At 38.8% G+C, this 22,147-nt stretch overlaps 1 protein-coding gene across 9 annotated transcripts in view; it reads right to left on the reverse strand.

Moving 5' to 3' along the window:
• The window catches only part of cadps2 (Ca++-dependent secretion activator 2), a 166,671-nt gene that overhangs the window by 66,255 nt on the left and 78,269 nt on the right, over positions 1 to 22,147 (reverse strand). For all 9 annotated transcript variants that reach the window (XM_047596395.1, XM_047596394.1, XM_047596399.1 and 6 more), the window contains 6 exons: positions 19,077 to 19,188; positions 17,820 to 17,959; positions 13,047 to 13,113; positions 11,031 to 11,139; positions 9,752 to 9,952; positions 726 to 862 (listed from right to left, as the gene is read on the reverse strand). In XM_047596395.1, the coding sequence (XP_047452351.1) occupies positions 726 to 862; positions 9,752 to 9,952; positions 11,031 to 11,139; positions 13,047 to 13,113; positions 17,820 to 17,959; positions 19,077 to 19,188 (766 nt within the window). The remainder of the gene's footprint in view (positions 1 to 725; positions 863 to 9,751; positions 9,953 to 11,030; positions 11,140 to 13,046; positions 13,114 to 17,819; positions 17,960 to 19,076; positions 19,189 to 22,147) is intronic.

The raw sequence follows: 22,147 nt of genomic DNA on the forward strand, positions 1-22,147 counted from the left end.
TTCTCAGAAATATATACATTAGCAAACAATTTAAACTTGAAACCAGTTAATGTGACCAAGTGTAACCAATCTTGTGTATTTTGTATTTATTTATCATTACTGTATTTATTTTAATTTATTTCCATTTAAAATAAACTTATATTAGGTTACTACATATTTCCTATTTGCATAACAAGACACTGATCCCAGAGTTGCTGTGGTGGGCCTGGCGCTGGGGAATGTGTGTGCGATTGTGTGAAGGAGTGGGTAGACGGGTCATTGTGACTGTAAAGCATTTGTGTAGCAATAGGTAGACAAGCACTATATAAATAGAAGACCATTTACCAAAGTCATGGTGGTTAACCGCAAAATGAACTGTGTGTATGTGGCAAAATTCTCACACAAGACCGCAAGCTGTGCACAGTTAGTGTTTAGTCTGCTGGCACTTTCTGCGAGAGGTGGTATAAGACAAACTAAAACAACAGTATCACTCTTTAACGTGTGAAGAAAAGAAATATGCTAAATATTAAGGAGGCACTGCTTTTTTAAACTAACAGATATACTTCATCCTGCTGCACGACAACATGTTTGATGGATCTCAGGATCTTTGACAAAGATAATGGGAGAGAAACTGAACTGAACAGAACATCAGTCACACACACATTAAAATGACCTCGCTGAAGCCAAGTGGAGGATCAGGGATCCCTCGATGACATGATTAAGAGAATGTGTCCTTATTAACATACCAGGCAGGAGAAAGAGTCGCTCATTCGGTGCTGCAGAGTACTTTTCTGTAAAATGGTAAACAGGGCGGCATGGTCAAAGCGACATGGAGCTGCAGAGATTAATTCCTCCACTCCCTGACGTTGAGTTGGATCCAGACCTGAGAGAGAGAGAGAGAGGACAGAGAGGAATAAGATTTACAATGTCACAAACAACTAAGAAAATGAGTTACAGATAGATGAAAGCATTACATGTAGATGTATTTGAGATTACCAATGCAAACAGCAGTACAGTTACAATTCATTTCAGGTTAGGGAAGCTCTGGGCTCTGGTTTGAAAGATCTGTTGATCTGTAACAGCCTCATTTAGTGACATTAACTTCCTGTCTCAATACATGACGGACACACACTCTGGCATCCGTCACTGTTAAAGGATAAATGGGAATAAGAAAAAACACGACATGCAAAATTGTCCGATATTAACCTCAGGATCCTGCCAAGAGTCAAGCAAATTAGAAAAGGTGCAGCACAGAAAACTTCTACTGAGTTCACTCTCATCAACTACTTAAAACTATTAAAACTGTACTGAATTTGCAGTTTTAAGCTGTTTGTTTGCACTGAGCGGTATATTAACAGGGTAGCACCACTGTACAGTAACATACAGGATTCATTATTATGACTTATTTATTAGTCCATTCCAACACTTGGAAGACATTTATCCCTGTTGTATATTCAGAGGGTATGTCTAGTAGTATATCTATGTCAAGTCTACGTTAACAGAGGACAGTGTTTGCAAAAACAAGGGATGAAATCGTTTGGTAAAATAAATGAATGATTGCACAGATCTGTTTGCACGATCCAGTCAGTGCAACTACACCTAAAGAGGTGACATAAATATGAGTTTAGATGCACAATGATTCACGCCTCTTTTTGAGCTCAACAGTGCGCTGAAGTGTAAACACACACGCAGAGACCCAACTCCACTGGCATTGTCAGCTCTCAGTGCTGTGGCTAATGGTTCCCACCTCGGTTGGCTACAGATCGTCTGTGAAGCTGTCAGTACTTGCAGCCGACACAAAACACGACATGTGAGCAAAACACTGGAAGTTGCTCACGGTGAAAACAACACCCGGGAGACAACAACTCATCACTAATCAAATGTAGCAGGAGAACAGGCTTCATGTCCACATGAAAAGAAAAGGCATCTTAATTCCCTGTATTTAAAAAGTTTCAATGTTTTGTACTTCTACTTTAGAAGTACGAAACATAATCAGTGTTATTCACTTCATCTGTTAGTGGTCATAATGTTATGCCTTCCTCTGTTAGCTAAATATATGTAAAATACAAAACAAACACCCACTGGCTTTATCTCATATTAGAGCATTTTAAGCACCCTTAAGCAAGGCATAGAAAGTGTGCTCACTGAGTGCCTTGTATGGCTGCCCTCTGCTCCAAGTGGATGGGTTAAAGGTACACAACAAATTCCTTATAATGTGTAAATGGTCTTCTTTTTACAAAATGCTTTTCTACCTATTGGTACTCAAACACTTTAAGGTCACAGTGACATATCCACCCATTCACTCAAACAAGCACACAGACATTCACACACAGAGCCAAGGACTGGGGTTCAGTGACTAGCTCAAGGACAGTTTGGCATGTGGAACGTTCCAGGGATCGAAACTGCTAATAGTCTGGTTCATTGACAACCTCCTCTACCTACAGAGCCATAGCCACCTCACGTAAATATATATACTTGGTCAAGAAAGCAGATTTACATTTACAATAATCTTAGATCACAGTCAATTTTCCTGGTTTTGAAGGTTCCATCAATCAGATTAGCAAAATTGGATGAATTGAAGTAGCAGCAGCACTTTGGAAACTTCTGGAGCTGCGGATGATAACAAGGCTTGGGGGTCATGGACAGAAGAATCAACAGAAAACAGGAAAATAAAAGAAGCAGAAGAGGCATGGGGCGACCCTGCCTGAGCAAACCTGGGTTCATTTCCAGTCCTTTCAGGCCTTTCTGTTAATGGGCCCGCCAAATGAAAAGCCTAACACTCTCCACTCTGCCTTTATTGTGTGAGTACATTTCGGGATGGGAAGTTTCTGTGTGTGACACATGGTCCCACAAAAGACCGCAGCAAGCTGAAGAATGCCGGTGCTGTTCCGACGCCTGCGACGCCTGCGGCCTCGCACCCGAGACGAGCATTAGAGATCGCTTTTTATTAACGCTGCCATTTTGTTTTTGTCTGGATGCAGAGAAGCCCGCGAGGACTCTTAGACATTTGTGTTTCACCCCCCGCGCCCCCTGCTTTCTTTGTTGCTTTTGTCCAAAAGAGAAAAAAAAGACAGCAAAAGTGAAATCTCCACAATCAACTTCCAATCGACGCTGCTCTGCTTTTCTTCTTGTGTTCCTTTCTTCGGACTCTCCCACTTTCCCCTCTCTGATTGCCCTTTGGCTCCTGTGGCCTGCTTTCCCTGTGTCTAATTCCGATGTAGGTCATTTTGCATTCGTTACCTCCAAAATACGGGATTGTCCTTAATGTAATTTAGAGAAAGGAAAGAGAGCAAAGGAGGCGACTCTAAAGAAAACGAGACAAAGAGATATAGATTAGTGCTGATAATAAGAGGAGGGGGGGAAGGGGAAGTATTGATTGTAGGACAGACGGCAGAGGAGTGATGTTGATTCGTGTCAAGTCCAACTTTCAGCTATTATCTGCAGGGTGTGCGTGTGTGTGTGTGTGTGTGTGTGTGTGTGTGTGTGTGTGTGTGTGTGTGGGTGGGGCATGGTAGGAGAAAGAAAGAAAATATGGACGGCTGTCACTGCTCCTGGCACAGATGGTACATTTGGTCCGGACTGAGTGTCTGCAGGTTTGTTCACTCTGCATTTTTGGAACAGTTCCTCATCAATGTGATGTTTACGTAAACACAGATTTCTGTTTTTGAGGGTATCGTTGGACAGGATTTCACACACACACACACACACACACACACACACACACACACACACACACACACACAAATAGCTAATCCCAGCATCAGATTTAATCCTTAAAATTGGTCACTGGTGGTGACACCAATTATGAGGAATTCTCAAAGAACAGCTGGTCTATCTGTTTACCAACAAACTGTTGTGGTTTAGTTAACAATAAGTGACACAAGTAGTTTGTCAAAAGCAACCAAGAACAGTAACAGTGGATACTGTGATGCATTGTTGGATGTTAATCCCTTGAGCATTAGAATACACCGCCATCAGTGAACACTCCTCCATAGAGCTGGACTTATAAAACACGACTTGAATGACTAGGATTAGCAAATGATGGCTATGAATCATATCAAAAAAGGGTTATAACTTTACAATAAACTACACTACAATGCCCTCAACAATTATCAGTGTTTAAAATTGATTTCTTTACAGGAGCTCTTCTTAAACACATGGGCAAGTACTGTATAAACGATCTAGTTCAGATGTTTCAAAAACCGATTAGCAAAAATATAAGGCCGGTCTGTGTCTGTGAAACTCACCTTTGGCATGCTGCAAAGTGCGGCACATTCACTCAGTAAGTCTTTCTATACCGACATGAATTCAGCTGCTGTCTCTTATTTTCCATACACCAGATTCATAGAACATTCAATAACATCGGTGTTCAGTGACCCATTGGTATAAGGTTGTTATCCAGTTTCTAATTTACTTTTTGTAAAAGAAAAAATTAGTTTTTCAATTGTCGGGATACTTATTTCAAGTAGAAATGAACAAAAAAGCCCAGGGACTCTTTTTCTTTCATGGATATAGATATCTTACTCTGGTTCAAAGGAAGAAAATAAACCAGGAATGGCATTTGCCCTGCCCGAAGAAGCACTTATAAGACAAGCTTTTTTGACGAGTGGTTTTAAGTCGTAATTGCATAACAAGTAGTTCTTAATTCTGCATAGTTTAATTTAAGGCTTTTTAAAGAGCTGTAGCCGCGTCATGGAAACTGCTCTGTTGGTTATATGTAAGTGTTGTATGTAACCACACACATCTTCATCATCAGAGCAGAGACTGGTTATTGATGTCATATCCATAACAATGATACATATTAACTAAATTTGAATTTTTCCCTCCATCATCTGAGGTTTAAATCATAGTAAATTAAATATAGTATTTGATGCATAAAAGAATCTCTGTAGCTGTTTCTTCTCTACTGCCGGCTTGGGGTCTTGGGGTCAACTGTCTGATGTCAGGTTAAGTGGTGGGTAATATAAGTAGCAAGTTTCAACAAGAATGCACTGAATCATAAAGAGAGCTCTGGTCCTGCTGGATCAGTTCTGATCATTCCTCATAACCTTGTTTATCTTAAGTCTGTTCTGTAAAATACGGCTTTCAACGTAGGCTTTGTCTTTATCTTGATATCATATTCACACCATCGTATGACGATATTTGAGTGTTGAGGATTGTGTGCATGTGTGTTTGTACGTGTGTGATGAGGTGGGATGGCAGGAGTAGTTTTCTCCGCTTGATCTCTCCATATCCATCTGGCCAGGCTCCGTTGGTATTGTCACGGCAACAGTCACATCTATGTGACATCCTGCTCTGAAAGGTGGTGGCGGCTGCTGATGGCAGGTTATTGATGCAGACGAAGAGGAGGACGACGCAAAACGTTTCAGATTCAGGTGCACAAGGCGGAGAGATGTGACATGATCTGCCTGTCGGAGCGGAGCAGCGCTGATAATGTCAGGGCAAGCTGAGATGAAAATGCAGACGGACAAGTCCATCAGCCTCCGTCTGGCTGAGCGAGGCCTCTCGCCATGCAAAGCTCAAACAGACAAAGTCGACACTGGAGAAAGTTTCAAAGGAGCACACGAACGCATCCTCAGCTGTTCCGCTGCATTTGAGGGAGCTGCTGGAGGCCGGCAAGGTTAAAATGAATGGACACTTTGGACGTCTGTCCCCATTGTCAAACTGCCCACCTGATTTTCCAAAAACACAAATGACAGGTGTAAACATGTCAGAAAACACCTTCAGAGATCTGTCTCATCCCCCAACAGACGCATGTGTTTGCACAGAGGCTGGAAGTCAGTGTCTGTGCGTTTGAGATGGACGGCCAAACATTCAAACCTCCAGCTTCTGGTGATTTTCACTTGTCTGGATTTGATTTGTGAGTTGTTTGAATGCTGGCGCAGTTTATTTAATCTTCCTGGAGTTTCTTTGGCACATTTATTCTCAACTGTCCTTTTCTATAGTTTTCACATCAAAGGCAAGAACATCCTGAAGGTCAAATGTTTAAAACTGCAGCAAAGCAGCAAACTGTCTCCCGAACCTGCATCAAGTCGAAGGTCTGTTTTCTATGGAATCTAAGGGGTTTTTCTTCTCGATAATCTGCCGCTTTTCATCATTTTTATTTACCTCTCACCAAGCTTCCCTTTTTTTTCCAAGTAATGTCATCTAACCCTCACTGAAAATAGAATGTACAGAACATGATTTATTTCATTTTTTTGAGCATGCTGACCACATAATTGTATATTTTTAACTGACTTTGAATTTTACTCAAAGTCAAATTGGGGTATATGTCCTACAAATTTTATATTATTAATTTACCTCCAGCTTGTTCATGTTTTTTTTAGGGAGCCAGTAGGAAGGCGGTTCAGCTAACTGAGAGGGAGGGGGGCTTATATGGAAGAAACCAGTATCAAGTTTTCCTCACAACATTCATAGTTGCACATTAAGTATTTGTGAGTAGTTAAGTTCCCACTTATGTGATGACACATGTCTGGTCATTTTAACATTAAGCTGCAAGTGTGTGGAGTTCAGCACAGCTCACTGTAAATCAAACAGAGATTTGATGAAACAAACAAAGTCAACCATACAGTAAAGTGACCATTAGATGACAGTAAAGCTCAAAGCTGAGAGGAGCAATTCAACTAATAAACACACACCTTATTTACAATACACAACATTTTCTTGATAAAATCTCCAAATCCAAATAATATATATGTAATATTTATCACACCAGGGATGAAGTAGTTGATACCATTTAAGTCATAACTTTGCAGAGAGTAAAAGACATACAGACATCATAAAGTTTAACCATTTTAGTCTACTTGTAAGGTTGTAAATTAAGACCTTACCACAGCACGTTTGCATACTGGGACAAAACCAATCAACCCTATGGTAACTACATGACCTTTTCTCAGCCACAATTACTACCACTGCTACATGTGTATCTACAGTTACAATGGGCCAATATCACAGTGGTGCAAGAAATATCTCATCTTTCTGAATAATGAATGAAAGGGAAAAATAGTCCCAAGTAATTCACTTCATCTTATATCTTGCTCTGTTTGTAAAATGCAGGATGGTTATTACTAATCGTACAACAACTAATGAATGCTCAAATGTTTATTGGCGTCTTTGGAATGATCCTCTGTTTCCACAAAATAACAGTGAAAAAACTATGAATTAAGAACACGGTGACACACAAAACACGCGTGCTTAGTCTTCCCGGATAATCATTTTGCTATCGCCACCGCATTATAGATATCAGCTTAAATACACAAAATGGCTGACGATTTGTTGATGATGGATTTTCTAACTCTGCCGTTATCGGAAAAACATGTCTTCAGAAGATTCAAGCCATATCTACATTGAGAAACTTGCCATTAAACATAGCGTAAAATGGTTGAAATCAAAATTCAATCATCAAGCGCAGCTTTGTCGTTCAGACTGAAACCGAGAACAAATCAGTTCAAGCTCATAAATAAGACTTCACTTCAGCGTGGGGACATTGTTGGACATGAGCTAGTCAACAAAAATACTAGATGACTGAAAACAGAATGTATGGCTTTACACAAGAGGACCCATTCAGCAGACAGAGTGACAACAATAAGCATCAGCAGCCAGGTATGAGTGAGCCTCTGACATGACTTCCAAGTGAAAACAGCTTCATTATTAGGTCTCACATGCGGGTCGATACAATCTGACAATGCTGCCTGCTCGCTTCCAAATACATGGAGCTGAAAACAGTTCTGAGCCAAGACCAACAAAGGAAAGTCATGTTGTGGCTCTCATTGTCTTACCTGTTGGCTATTAGTTATTAACCTTCAAACAGAGAAAAAACTGTGTTTGTGTTTTAATATGCAGCTATGTCCATGAAGTCAAGACAAGAGAGGTAAGGTCCTATTATTATTATCATTAGTATCTATATTGCTGAGCGTATGGTTGTGTAAGTGGTTGTCAGTGTGTACACATGCAGTCATAAGCGTTATTTAAGGTCTGTATTTCATGTTTATAAAAACAAGCCTGCAGGGCGGGTGGAGATGCACAGATTCAAAGCCGTGATCATCATCAAAAAGGGCCAATGGAAGAGAAAAAAGGAGGAAGACTAAAAACGAGAAAACAAACAAATGAGTAAAGGTAATTGAGGGATGAAGAGAAGAAGGAAACGAAATGTAGAAATACGGGCAGATTAATAAAAGGAAAAAATAAGGGGAATATGGCGGTTAAGGTCAGGAAAATTGTGTGTGAGTGGGATGTATCTAAAAAGAGAGAAATTTGATGTCCTTATATGCTTGAATTGTTCCCTTTCCTTCATTCTGACCAAACCCTTCTTCCCTTCTGTGTGTATTCTCTCTCAGATCAGTGTGACCTGCGCGCCGTTAGCCTGTTTTGATCTGACTCCTGCTGTGTGTGTATAGACCTGTGTTTGTGTTTCAGTCAAACAAACCCTCTTAAATTTGTCCTGAGGTTCTGTGTTGTGTGGACACAGTTCACACTGTGTGGAAGGGAAAGACGGGAGTGAAACACGATGACAAGGGATGGAAGAAGGGCACAAAGGCAGATGGAACGACAATAGAAAGATAACAAGACACAAATAAAAAAGGCTAATGCATTCAGTGCTGTTACTCACTCAGCCTGGTTTACCTGTGTGGGCTCACTCTAAGGACAAACTGACCACTTTGTTTTAATCATCTTTCTTGAGTACATCTCATTTAATTTATATATTTGATTGGTTCATTAAGGAAACATCTGATTCCTTTAATGTACTTGATTTAACACCTGGGGTTCACTTAAATATGCATTTTTTTTTTATTATTTAATTTTCTAATAGATCAAATAACAACTGAAGTGTGTCCACATTTTCATGGCTCTTCTCTCCTTCTTCAACCATTGTGAGAGATGTACTTGCCACCAAACTAAAGCTCCATCTAACTGCTCACCACGTGAGTGGAGGCAGTGAGTTTCCACAGCAGGACTTAGCTGGACAACTCTGCCATGAGGGAATAAAGAGATGGTAGAGGCACGGGAGAAGGACAGACACACAAACCTGTACCACAATAACTACAAAGGTTGGAACTATGTGGCGGAAACGGTTCTTAAAAAAAGATAACAAAGCTTTATAAAACCAAAAGCTCCATCTCATTCTATAATCAGGAGATATTCACGAAGGTTGAATTTCAAAGAGATTTTAAAGGATTTCGTTCTGATAAAAAAAACTCAGCAGACTTTACAGAACCATTTCAACATTTTAAAAGTGTACATAAAGATAAGCATGGAGAGCGGTAACATCCCTCAAACGTTTGTATTTGAGTCTCATGGTCAGTTACAACAAAGATGTAATGTGCTATTACTTTAAGGCCAACATGAAGATTACAAAAACACAGACCTGTTCACACTTATGACAACGTTAGCTACTTCCTGCTAAAGGGACAGTAATCAAAAAAAAAAAAAAAAAAAAAAAGCTAAAAGCTTTTCTTAGTAAATATAAATAGAGTGAGTTCAGGAGCCGGGCAGAGCAGAAGGCAAGTCAACTGTAATGGCAAACATCCATCATGGCAGACCTTAAAGCCTTTATTAGCCATGAACATGACCAAAAGAACTAGAGATAAAATCAACATAACTACCTAGATAACTATAGCTTCATCTTCAAGCTGTGGTGTTTTCTCTCTATTGTGACAAAAAGTGTAAAAGTCACATGCCTCTACTCTATAAATTTATATATAATGAAATTAGAAATTTTTATGCATCCATCTCTCTCCATCTCTCTCTCTCTATGAGAAGAATCAGAACTCACTGATGGGGGATGCTGCTTTCTGGTTTCCTCCTCTGCAGTTTGAGGTTTTGTTCTGTGGAGGAGGGATGGGTTTGTAGGACTGCCCTGTGGCTCGGTACATGGCCTGGACCCACAGCATCCGATCCTGCTCGTCGTCACAGGCAAACATGACCAAGTCGCCTTCCTTCACTGCGTTAAAAAACACCCGACCGCCTTGCAGACCTGAGGAGGAGGAAGAGGAGCAAGGAGAGGGACTAAATGAAAAGACAATGACTACATATAATAAACAAAAAAATGAGCAGTACTCACACTGTATACCTGCAGATTTCATTCATTTATATCAAATTCTGCAGATTTCTCTCTGGTACAGCTGATAATTTGCGTTATGTCATTTAATAGTTTAACTGCTGATATCTCCAACATTCTGACATGAAATTGTATTTAGTTATCATGTTATATCTGTTATATCTTAATTCATTTAGCCATCTATTTATTTTAATAATGCAGTTTTACAAATAAAGGCAATCCAAGAGGTAATTCACTGCATTCTGTCTACTTCTTCCTTAACCTTGGAAGTACTTTTCATAATGTCTTGTTACTTCTTCCCCCCTTTCTTGACAGAAGCCTTGGAGACTTGAGTCATATGAAGTGTGTTTACCAACACCAAATCTAGTCTGCCCTCACAACCCCAGGGTGGGATGAAATAACTTATTCTACTTACTCTGCGCCAAACACTTGACCCTGTATACTGCAGAACATTTTCATGAAAAGCTGACTTTCTGTACAAGTGTCTTTGTGACTTTTTTTTTGCCTCTGTTCTGCTGTTGGCTCGTCTCTATATACGCACGTTCTGTTTTGGTGCACACGATATCTCGGGAACACCGTCAATGAATTGTTTACTGAAGTTTGATGCAAGCTTGAACTCCCTGTATCTGCTGAGATTCAGAGTAGTCAGTGCACCAATGATTGTTTTTTTTTAAAAAATAAATAAAAATCAACTGTAACTTGGGTAAAAGTCATAACAACTAGAATAACTGCATGATGGTGTGTTGAATCCGCTTATGGCAGTTCTGCCCCACATGCGTGTCTGGATTCGTAAGTATATAGTGAAGACTTTGAAGGATAAATGAAATAAGACATCATTATGAAAAATTTAAATAAAGGCAGCAATTAATAGCATTAAGGCAAAAGTGTATGTGACATACAGGCACTAATAGTCAGGAAGACACAGGCCTGAACATTTTTTTCCAAAAAAAAAAAAGTTTTCTTGAAATGTGTTTTGTATGTGCATGTGTTCTACCTGGTTGAGGGTCGCAGTAGTCCACTGTGTAGCCCTCCAGCTGCATCAGCTCTTGAGGCTCAGCCTTCTTTTCTCTGTAGCTGCACATGGCAAATGTGTACTGGCTAACCTGGAGTTCAAAGATACACACTAATAAACCACCAATGAAGGAACACACAGAGCCATCAAACGTGCATTGTTTGTGCAGCCTGACTGTTTCATGGTGTAACCTGGCAAATGTTAAATAGATATATATCGCTTGTTCTGATGCCGTTTTATCTCATTCATACAATTTCCCCAGCTGAGAAATATTTCCAGATGTAAGAAATCTTTGTAATAATATGAATCACCACGTTTCACCAGCATTTCTCCGAACACACTTTGAAGCAACTGGTGTCAGGGAGAGTGACGTAAGCTTTTACAATACGAACAGTATTAAAAACTAAAACTTGGACCACTAAAGACAGTTGAGCAAAATATAAAATACTGTTATTCAGTACTAGTGGTTAAAAAGAACAACCTTTTCAGCACTGAGGCCAGGCTGATAAATGCTTCATTATCTCTCGGCGGTAATGACTTTAAGACATTAGATAAAGAACTCATGGCATCCTTTCACCACGGTCAGAGAAGTGCTTCCCTTTATTTCTAAAATAACAGAAAAAGATGTTGCAAATCATCTGTGGCTATTTAAACAGGAATGGTTTATTTGAATATTTTCCATCAGGAGCACATCATAGCATATGTAAATGTGACCATCTCCTAAAGGTTTCACACAATGGACTTGTCTCTATATTCATCCTGTTAGATCTCAGTGCTGCATTTGACACTAATGATCACAATATTATACTACAGAAGCTTCAAAGTGTCATTTGGATTAAAAACTGATTTTAAGGTTATTTATCACACAGATTCTAGTTTGTACAACCCAACTAGAATCAACTACCAGAACCAATACTCACATTATATGTGTTCCCTTTGGAAATAGCATACCATTTTCCATTGCTATGCGGATGACACACAGCTATATTTATATATGAAACCAGAGGAAACTAATCAGCTGGTAAAACAACAGGCGCACAGCGAGATGTAAAGGCTTGGCTGACTTGTAACTCCCTACTTGCAAACTCATTGTATTTCCTGTGTCGCTCTAAAATGAACCACTCTTCTGGAAAGATGCGTTAGTAACGGACTAGCACTGATGTTGCGTGATAAGATCTGCTTGCGGGTGTTCTAGGGGAAGAAAAACTGAGGTTTTGTTTACAGGGTCAATAGACAGGATGACATGTTAATATATTAATATAATAGTTAATAATAAAATTATAAATATACATTATACTGACTGGCAGAACCAAAGAGTCTTTGAGGGCAACTAGCTGGGAAAGGCTTGCAATGAAAACAAAAAAATGTCATAATCAATAAGCAGATGATACTCAGTCTAGAGTTTGTATCTTGTCATATCTTTAAAGGATGTTAAGTCTGAATAAGAAATGTAAACAGTTTGATTTCACAAAACTATGCATATCTTTTAATTTAAATGTTGCCCTTGCATTACAAAGATTCCTCTTTATGAAGTGTTCAAAAAGCAAATCATAGCACAGGTAAAACGCTGTCAAAGAGAATTCCAGGGACTAAAACTCAATTAACTTTGATTCAGCAGGACTCTTGCACTCAGACAAGGACTTAATCTTCTAAGTACAGCTTCTAATATGAGAGGATTTCATGTTATAATATAAAATATTCTTTTTTTTTCATGTCTTTTCTCTCGACTATATTTTATTTAAAAGCTGCAAAATGAAAGATGCTAGAATTCTGAAGGTTTGATGCATTTTTAAGACACACAACTGCTGCTGGCTCTGACCATTATTTCATTTCATTCGGATCCCTTCAAATGTGAATAAACAACTCATTAATGTCAGCCTTTTGCTGTATATGTATTTCAGCTTTTGACCTTTAGGTTTTTCTTCCCATCTGATCTTAAGACACAATTTCTGATAATCATAGGTCAATACAAATCACCTGACATCATTAGCTCCATACCTGAACAAGAACAAAATATCTTCTTTTCCACCGCTTCCAGACTCGTTGTCCCTGAGCATACAGGTACCTAAAAGACATAAAGCATCATGCATAACATCAGCTTTAAGGAAAAATCTAAATTATAATCTCATCTGTGGATGGGGTTTGACTAGTTTTCATGCTGTTTCTAAGGTGTATGCACTCCTATTATAAAGACAGGAGCTAGTGTTGCTATGGTATTGGTATCTTCAAATGGATTACACAGTTTAAAATGTGAGATTTTGTGCTTCCAAATGATGTTTACCAAGTCTAACTCAGAGTGGGTCGATGACATTCAAAATACGGCAGCAAAATAGTCGCTGAGCAAGTGTTAAAGGGTTACATACAGATTTTTAGTCACCGTGAATGAGAAGTCATTCAATTGTCACTTCTGAACGCCTGCTATTCCATTACACGTAGATAAACTCCAGCAGTCAATGGAGATCATGTGAAACCATCAAAAGCTCCTGAACAGGTATTTAATGGACCCGGTTTTGTCAAATGTTAGAGTTTAGCATGTGTGCGGCTGCAGAAATTATGACGTATTATTGCCTCAAAAAGCAAAACTATGTTCCTTTCTGCAGTTTAGTAAATCACTCCCTCACATTTCCTATTTTTCCCTCACTTGTTTCTTTAAATTAATCATTTGCAACTCACAAAAACATGTCTTCAGATCTTATGGTTGTTCGCTCATTTTAACCGTCAGAAAAATAACTGACTGCTATGTTGAAAAGTGATGCCTTTCTCTGTTTTACATCACTCAGCCAAAGATGTTATGGCTTTCTACATTTACTCAGGAAATGTCTTTGAGTTCAAATAATAGGTTATGATATGGATATTTTTGACTCAGTTCTGATGAATTAGACAACATGATTAATCGGTAATTATAAATAAATAAATTATTATTAAATTAATTTTTCGTTTTTTTTTAAACAGATGTACCTTCCTGTGGCTACATTCAATTTAAATTGTGGATGCAAATGACATTAACATAGCCAAAACTAAATGCAAAGACATTTGAAAGATAAGAGATCATTTATTTAAATCAAGACACCTTTCATATTCTGTAGATTAACTGTGATGTCTTTAGATGTGAATTCTTTTAAGACATTTTGCATTTGTTTCATTTAGAAGATACTGACATAATGGAAATATAAGTCATTTAATGCAAATCAGTGCATATCAGAAGCTTTTGTTGTCAAGGGCCAGGATGTGTTGATGGTGGAATCAGTTTTAAGGCTATTTGATGCCTGATATCACAATGTCAAAGGACAATGACTCCAAAAAATATTGTAAATATCAACACATTCATTTACTTATTCGATGTGAAATGAAAATGTGTAATAATGCGTCCTGAGCTGAAACAGGCTGAGACACGGACAGCAGCTCACTGAGGAAGTCTTAAGGAAAATGGAAGAATGACCAGCGTGGCCTCTCAATCAATGGCTGCTCCGGGGCCTCCTGAAGCGTGGGATACAGGCAAGTGCAAGTGAGGAAAATCAATCGATGGCGAGACCTCTTTCTTCAGCCCTGCTGCCCGCCCTTAAAGAAAAGGCCTCCAGTCAAGGCTGCGCCGCGTCTGGACGGAGAATCTGGGCCATTCTGGGTTAACATGTGGCACCGCTCGCCAGCCACTTGTGAAAATTATTTGGCCAGTGGACTGTCCTCCTGCAGTTTCCAACATCCATTCAGCTGCACGACACCACAGCGATGCACTGCTTACGCCAAAGAGTTCACTGTAGGCATTTAACAGTCCACGGTGCACAAACATTCGTCTTTAACTGGTCATTTAGCTGGACATTCAGAGCCTGAGCAGATACTGTGCAATACTACATCTAGAAAAAAAAATACAATTTCCTTTATTTCCCAGTTAAAAATATACAGACATAAAAGTGACAGAGTAAATAAGGCAAACCCCATGGGCTGCATGAAAATTTAGAAAATGATGAAAGGTACTGTTTGAAGACCTGTTTTTTATTTTATTTATTTTTTGTATTTAATTTCATTTCATTTTTAGTGTTCAATGATATAAAAATAGCCAGAAAGTACAAATCTTTTCAGATTTGTGCCTTTGTTCTGTAATTGTAGCTTGTTAAAATGGGACTTACGAAAAATATTTTTTGTTATTATTGTTATTATTGATTATTATTACTTTACAGCAAGCACTTAATGGTCAGCTTTAAAGTCTTAGGTAACACAGGGACAGACTATGACCTATGAAATGTAATGACTGTCCTGTTTAACAGCAGAAACAGCAGATTTTCTTTCTTTCTTTCTATCTTTCTTTTTTTTTTTTTTTTAGAAATATTATGTTTTGCTTGACTAAGCGTTGCTGTTAAGTTTCACTTCACCGTTAAATCATATTAACTGTCACAATATAGCCACATACTGCTTTTCTCCACTGTTCACTTATTGTGCACGCACAGGATAAAACACTTCGTCTGAGCTAATAATCATGCCAGAAAAATGTGTAAATAGACATAACAGTGAAAAATAACCCAGATCCCTCAGGTTACAACAAAATAACCTCACTGCTGCTCGATAAAACATTTATCCTTTCATATCTCATCAACAGTCAAAGAAATAAATAAAAATCCAAAGAAAGTAGTTTGTGCATTTTTTTCCAGCATACTTTTCCATGCCCATTTAACTCTTAAAGTCAAATGTGCTCTTGCATCTTCCGGCCTCCTAATGGATTCATGTCTTTGACCTGCTCAGATTCTTTTTCAGACTTTTCTTTTACAGTTTGAACCCAGGCTCCCCTAAATAAATAAAGAAAGCCAAATGGAAGAACTATCTCACCGCAGTCCATTTGTGCTTGTTTCCGTCATTTCAAGCCACGTAAACTGGCCTCTTGTGAGATTTTATTCATTAGGTCGTTTTGATAATATTTAATGATTTAAATATTAAAGAACTTGGAATATCAGAAATGCAGGAAACAGGCCATTTGACTCTGTTACTCTGTTCATAGATTCCTAGTGAAACACCATCAGACAACCTGCACAGAGAAAATGACAGAACTCTAGATTAAGACATGAGGAGGAGTGACTGCAAAGTGGAGATGAACCCACACAGAGACAAACACTGACCCCTTGTGGGGATTCTTGAAAACTGCGCATGATTTCTTCCTTCTGTCAGAGTAATCTGCTCATAGGCCCATAGAAATATATAGTATATTTTACTAACATGCCATTTCTCTAACTGCATGATTCAATAAGACGCACAAATAGGAGGGACTCCAACCACAAAAACAAACACTACAACTACAAAACAAGAGAAAGAGACACAAAACCAAAAACACACTGATGGGTTAGCAATAACTCTGAGATGTTCCCGTACTGCACATTAATTTAACTAAGAGGAATTAGTTCAGTGAAGACACACAGTCAGTGTAACAACACGCTCAAAGGAAAAAAAAGAAGATGCTGAATTTACAGTGACAGTAGGAGGAGGAGAATTGTTCAAGGAGAATGTGGAGTAATGACAGAAGAAATAGAGAATAAGAGATAGATCACCCTTCTTTTGATTGACTTGAGTGATGGAACGAAAGTCCAGGTACATTCATGACCTGGAGTAGAATTGTTTAACAAAAGGATTTGCTTCCATCTTCTGGATGAGGTGATAAACTACATACAGGCTGCTCACTGCTTAACACCGTAAACATTTCAGTAATTTTGCTAAATTTCAAATGACATCATAATGTTCTAATTAGTGCATGTATTTTTGAATTGACAAAATAAGACCGATGTTTTATGTCACCTTATATTTCTTTATGCAATTCAAAAGAAGAAGTACACTTAACATTTGTCTTAAATCTCCTCCATTTGTTCACAATCTGACTGTGGATTGTTGGATTCCAAACTTTTTACAGGTGGCAACACCCTTTGTCTGTGCAGTCACACACTCCCACAAATGTGTCATAAAGATCACGCTGAACAAATCCTGAACAACACCTGAGTCTCATTACAATGAACACTTCTGAAGAGTTGGACTCCAATTTGACATTGAAATATTTCTTAATATACAAAATCTACTGTGTATCTACATTGTGTTAAAGGTTTGATTTAATTGTACTTTTTTTCCCATCCTACTTCACTCAATAAGCCATAATGACAAACTGAAGAATGTCCATTTGGCAGCAATGACAGTGTCAAGTTTTTGTATGTGTATTTTGAATATTTTGTGTTTCATCTCTTATTATTATGTTTTAGATTATTTATTTTAGTTATCTGTTTATATGATGTAATGATTCAGGATATGATTTAGCCAATCAGTTCAAGAAACATGCTCTTATAATCAGCCTCAGCTCCAGCAGCAGCTCCTGCTACTTTAACCCAGCAGGTGGAGCTATTGGGCTGCAGACACCAACTGAAATCTTTTGATCAATGGGACAAATCCTGACACATTCCTGTAGTTTAAGGTAACTCACACACAGGCTAAAGTGCACACAGGGGCACATAACGCTACAATGCAGCTAACTGGGAGGTATCAGAATTCAGACTATGAAGTCCCTGCAAAAAGTTCAACATGACAACTTTTCCTCACAAAATGATAATTTCGTCAATCAAAGGTGTGCAAGCACAAATTCCTGTTCAATTCTTGTGTAATGCATTTTTTAATAAATACTGGTAGTATGATAACTTTTCATAATTGCGAAAACCCATTTTATAGCATTACAATCCAGTGTTAAACCATTGACTGTGTGGATTGTATGTCAAATCCTAGTTGTCCTTACACACATGACAACAGACTCACCCGCAATGCTTCATGTTGGGAGGTTTGTCCATGCGGACAGCCAGCTTGATCTTCAGCTCTGTGTCCTGGCTGTTCTTGGGTACAACCATACGATGGAACTCTGCTTGCTTTGGTCCATTAGTGGTCGGGTTTAAGACAACCTAAAAGGAACAAAACGGAGGATGAGGATGAGGGTGAGGTCTGCAAGTCGTGATCATAAGTGTTTCTCTTGATTTTGTGATGCACATTAAATGTGAATATGCAGACGGCTTAACCTTGCTTCGCTGTAGAATAGCATAGAAAGGGCACTCTATTCTATTCTTCCACTCTGTCTTGTTAAACTAAAGCGATCTCTGTGCCAAACAATATGTCTGAATAATAAACTATGTAAGCTCTGAACTAATAAACAGAAAACCTAATATTTTTAAATGAAGCTAAACAGAATTGCAGACCTCCAATTATTAACTCCATCAGCAACAGATTGGAAGCAGTCGCTCCGCATCACCTTTAGATCTGACAGCAGCAACTCAGTCAGCATCAGTATCAACACAACAGCAGCTGGGAGAGGCTGATTACATAAACACAGCTCCTTTCAAAGCAAAAATGTACTTTCACCCGAGTCACTGAGATTTGATTAGGTGAAACTGAAACCAATCTTGTCTTACTGTAAGTAATATTGGAAAGATTCATCACCCAGTAGCCGAGGGTAGGTCCAGTATATTTCCCAAATGTTTCAACCGCAGCCACTTTGAGTCTTATGACTACAGAGCTGTGGTCATAATGTTGTGTTAGTCTGAGTACTTTCCAACTGTTCTTTCCTCTCTGTGGCTGTAAGTCATATGCCAACCAGAGGTAAAATATTATGGAGATACACAAATCTCTGGGACCAGTGACAACATTTGTTTTGTGAAAACCTTGTTCATGACAATATAAAACAATTGGGAAACTGAAATAAAATGAAATGATGAATCACACTGAATCAGAACGCCTCGGTGCGTCTGGGCTGTTCTATCAGCGCAGCAGTTTAGCTTATGTTTAGGTCTGTCTTGCTTCATTCGTTTTCATTTATGCTTGGCTGTGTATGTCGATAAAGACGTGGCCTTTGTTTATTCTAGATTAATGCACTCTAACTGAATAATCCTACAAAAGAAATGTCATGTCAAAAAACTAAAACTTATGACTTATTAAGCGTGGGCTCCATCTGAGTATCACACTGATCTGACACAGCCCATGTGTGTTCTGGGGTGTCTGGGTGCTGTATGGTGCAGGCACACTCACCCTGCCAAGCTCCTTGTCTTCCAAAGCCAAGACCGCAGTGCTCTCTGTGAACAGCTTCACTTTGACTGAAGGCAGAGGGTGGGTCGTGGTGAAGTCCCCCTGAGTCCCCCACCTGAAAGACACCAGGACGTCCCCATTCCATGAACACATACTTTGAACACTACAAATACTGTCAACATTCTCTCTCTTTTAAGTGAAAACTGTGTTTGCATCATGCACATGCAAAACAAAAAAAAAAAGAAGAAAATGTTATAAAACTTAAAAATCTAATTCTGCATGTACCTGACTGCAAACTGAGTTATCTGCCAGTCAGCTTGATAGCAGGGTATAGTTCAGCTTTAAAGCAGAGCAATATAACAACTTACATATAAAATACAGTAGTTTTAGTTGACATGGACTTTTTATTATGGTTTTACATTTTTTGATTTATTCTTATGGGTGATGATAATTTAGCATGAGACAACGTCCTCTGTTCAGGTATGTTCAGGTAGGTAGGGGAGGGAGTTAATGTGCAGTTAACATGCTATACAGAGTAGTCTAGGCTTATAGCAGCACAAGAAATGGCTCGGCGTCACCCGAGCCAGCCCTATATATAGGTTTTACCAAAAAGCAATGCAAAACTGCAAAGTTAACTTCAAGAAGAGGTCACTCTGGAACTTTACTCTGGTTCCAGTAATAACATCACACCAGGTTTTAGTCACAGATCCAGAGGCAGCAAACAGTCCCATTAGTGTTGGCTGTTATCAAGAATCAATTCTTGTTCATTTCACAGAGCCTCTAATGGAGCAGAGTGACGCCTTCTGCTCTGGATGATGGAGACATGGCTATTAGACACACTGAGTCACGGTCCTGTGATTACATGCCTTTACATCAAAACTGTCATTTAAAGTGTGTGTGCGTGTGTGTGTGTGCGTGTGTGCGTGTGTGTGTGTGTGTGCGTGCGTGTGTGTGTGCGTGTGTGTGTGTGCGGCGTGCAGATGAAGAGTGACCCCTTCACTTGTTGAGGGCAAGAAGCAAATCTGAGCTTGGTATTTTCTCCTTGCCCAGTTTCCACGGCAACATTGCTCAAAAGGTACACACGAACATACACAGTATTTTTGTGTCTTGTCTAATTTGAAACTTGACCTTGAGCACTAAAACCAGATAGTGGTGATGAAAACAGACGCAAGGAAAAACGTAAATGTGAAATCTCTGTTGTGTGTTTTCACTAGTCTGGCTCTGACCAAGAAATGCCAGCCCCAGCAAACACTGTAATCAGCAATATTATTATTATTATTGTTATTATTATTATTATTATTAAGTTCAAGTGTATAGCATGCATAGCAGATGCTCACAGTATTGCAAAGTATAGTATTATAGTTTTAGGAAGCTTCTACCAAGTGAATATTTATGCATCAATAAAACTATATTTATGTAAATGGTATAAAGTATACAAATGTGACTAATGATCAAAATATGGTTCAACAACATACAGGGGGTTTTCAGATACAAAAGCTGCTTAAAAATTGAAAATGTTAACATTAAAAACAAGTAGGTTTTCCAACGACATTTAAATTTACCCATTCTGAACTGTGAAGTTATTTGCAAATATAACACATTTTGTGATTCTGTTTCAGAATTGTAAAGCTGTGTATATGGTGACTGTCTTATTTAATGAAATTTAATTATGTAATTACACAGTGACATGATTAATTTATTATGCTTTAATTGCCTAGTGAGGACTTGTAAGGCAGGACAAGATGTGTTAATAGTAACTGTCATTCGATGACAGAGCTGAACGTTGACCACTGACTTCTCTAAGCAAAAGACAGAGGAGCTGAAAATGATAGAGATAACTGATGTCTACAAAGCTGTGGCTATAAAAAAAAAAGATGTGAAGTTGCTTCCAGCTTGTAAGTTCAGCTCTCTGAAATGTCATTAAAAAAATGGAAAGTAAAGGGAACTGGGGAAGGCTAGAAAACAGTAGTGGCGGTTCATGGTTCACTGTTTATGCTCAAAGTGAACACAAAAATGGAGTCTGCATGGAAGAGTCACAGCATTCAACATGTGAGGTCTGCAGGGGAAAGCCTGTAGCAATGTATGTACTTAAAATGAGATTCTTTGTTCGGAAGAAAAATTAGCAGCAGCTCATGAAAAGAACACCTTGGTCAAAGGTTTCCTGAAAAGTCACCATTTGTGTGATCTTTTGGCTTCACAAGTTGGATTTGGCTTTTTTGATATTTTAAATTGGAACATTGTTGAGCAATCATTTGTGGACCGTGGCTCACATAAGGTGTGATTGACTAACAGATAGCTGCTAATTGACTGTTATAATGTATCTTCCAGTTGGTTTCCCATCCAATATTATCAGATTTCTGAGTCACATCAGGAGCATAAACAACTGACAAACTCCCTCTATACGGAAACAGTTTAAGTTTAAGTGTTTTTCTGCTTTATGTCTGTGCAGTCGCTGCATGTATTTTCACTGTGCACAGAAATAACCACTGGTACACATGCCTGGAAGGAAAATAAACAGCAGGAGTGAATGTGTAGAAAGAGTGCTTGTGGTCCTTTAAATGAATCACATATGCATGACATTCCTTAATAATTAAGGGTATTACTAATGAAAAGGTCCTCTGTGATTAAAGATGTTATGCTACAACTGCAGGAGTCATCAGAGCAATTGGACGATGGTGTAATCACAGCTAATCATGTTGTCTGGGTAATTATAGATAACTATGTCATCATTAAGTGCATGCTTCCTTTTTTTTCTTTTTTTTAAATGGAGATGAGGGATGTGAATGTGTACTCAGGGCTAATTACAGTGAAGGTTACAAGAGCTGCAGTAAAGCTGGGTTACAGCACTGGACCCCTGTTGACCAGCAAGGCCGCCAGGTACCTGTGAGCTTGTCTAATTGGCTCGGTTTGGTGAGTACGACAGGTGGAGGGGGTCAGTAAAAAAAAAACTCTCCACAAGCAGCCAGAGCATGTGAAAGGGCAGGCTCATTACCGAACAGACCCCCGCTATCCAACAAGCATCCAACAACCGACAACTGCCTCCGAGAATGTCCAGCCCTGAGTGACAATCCGCT

This window comes from Mugil cephalus, chromosome 10, assembly GCF_022458985.1.
Source record: "Mugil cephalus isolate CIBA_MC_2020 chromosome 10, CIBA_Mcephalus_1.1, whole genome shotgun sequence".
Taxonomy (NCBI): Eukaryota; Metazoa; Chordata; class Actinopteri; order Mugiliformes; family Mugilidae; genus Mugil; species Mugil cephalus.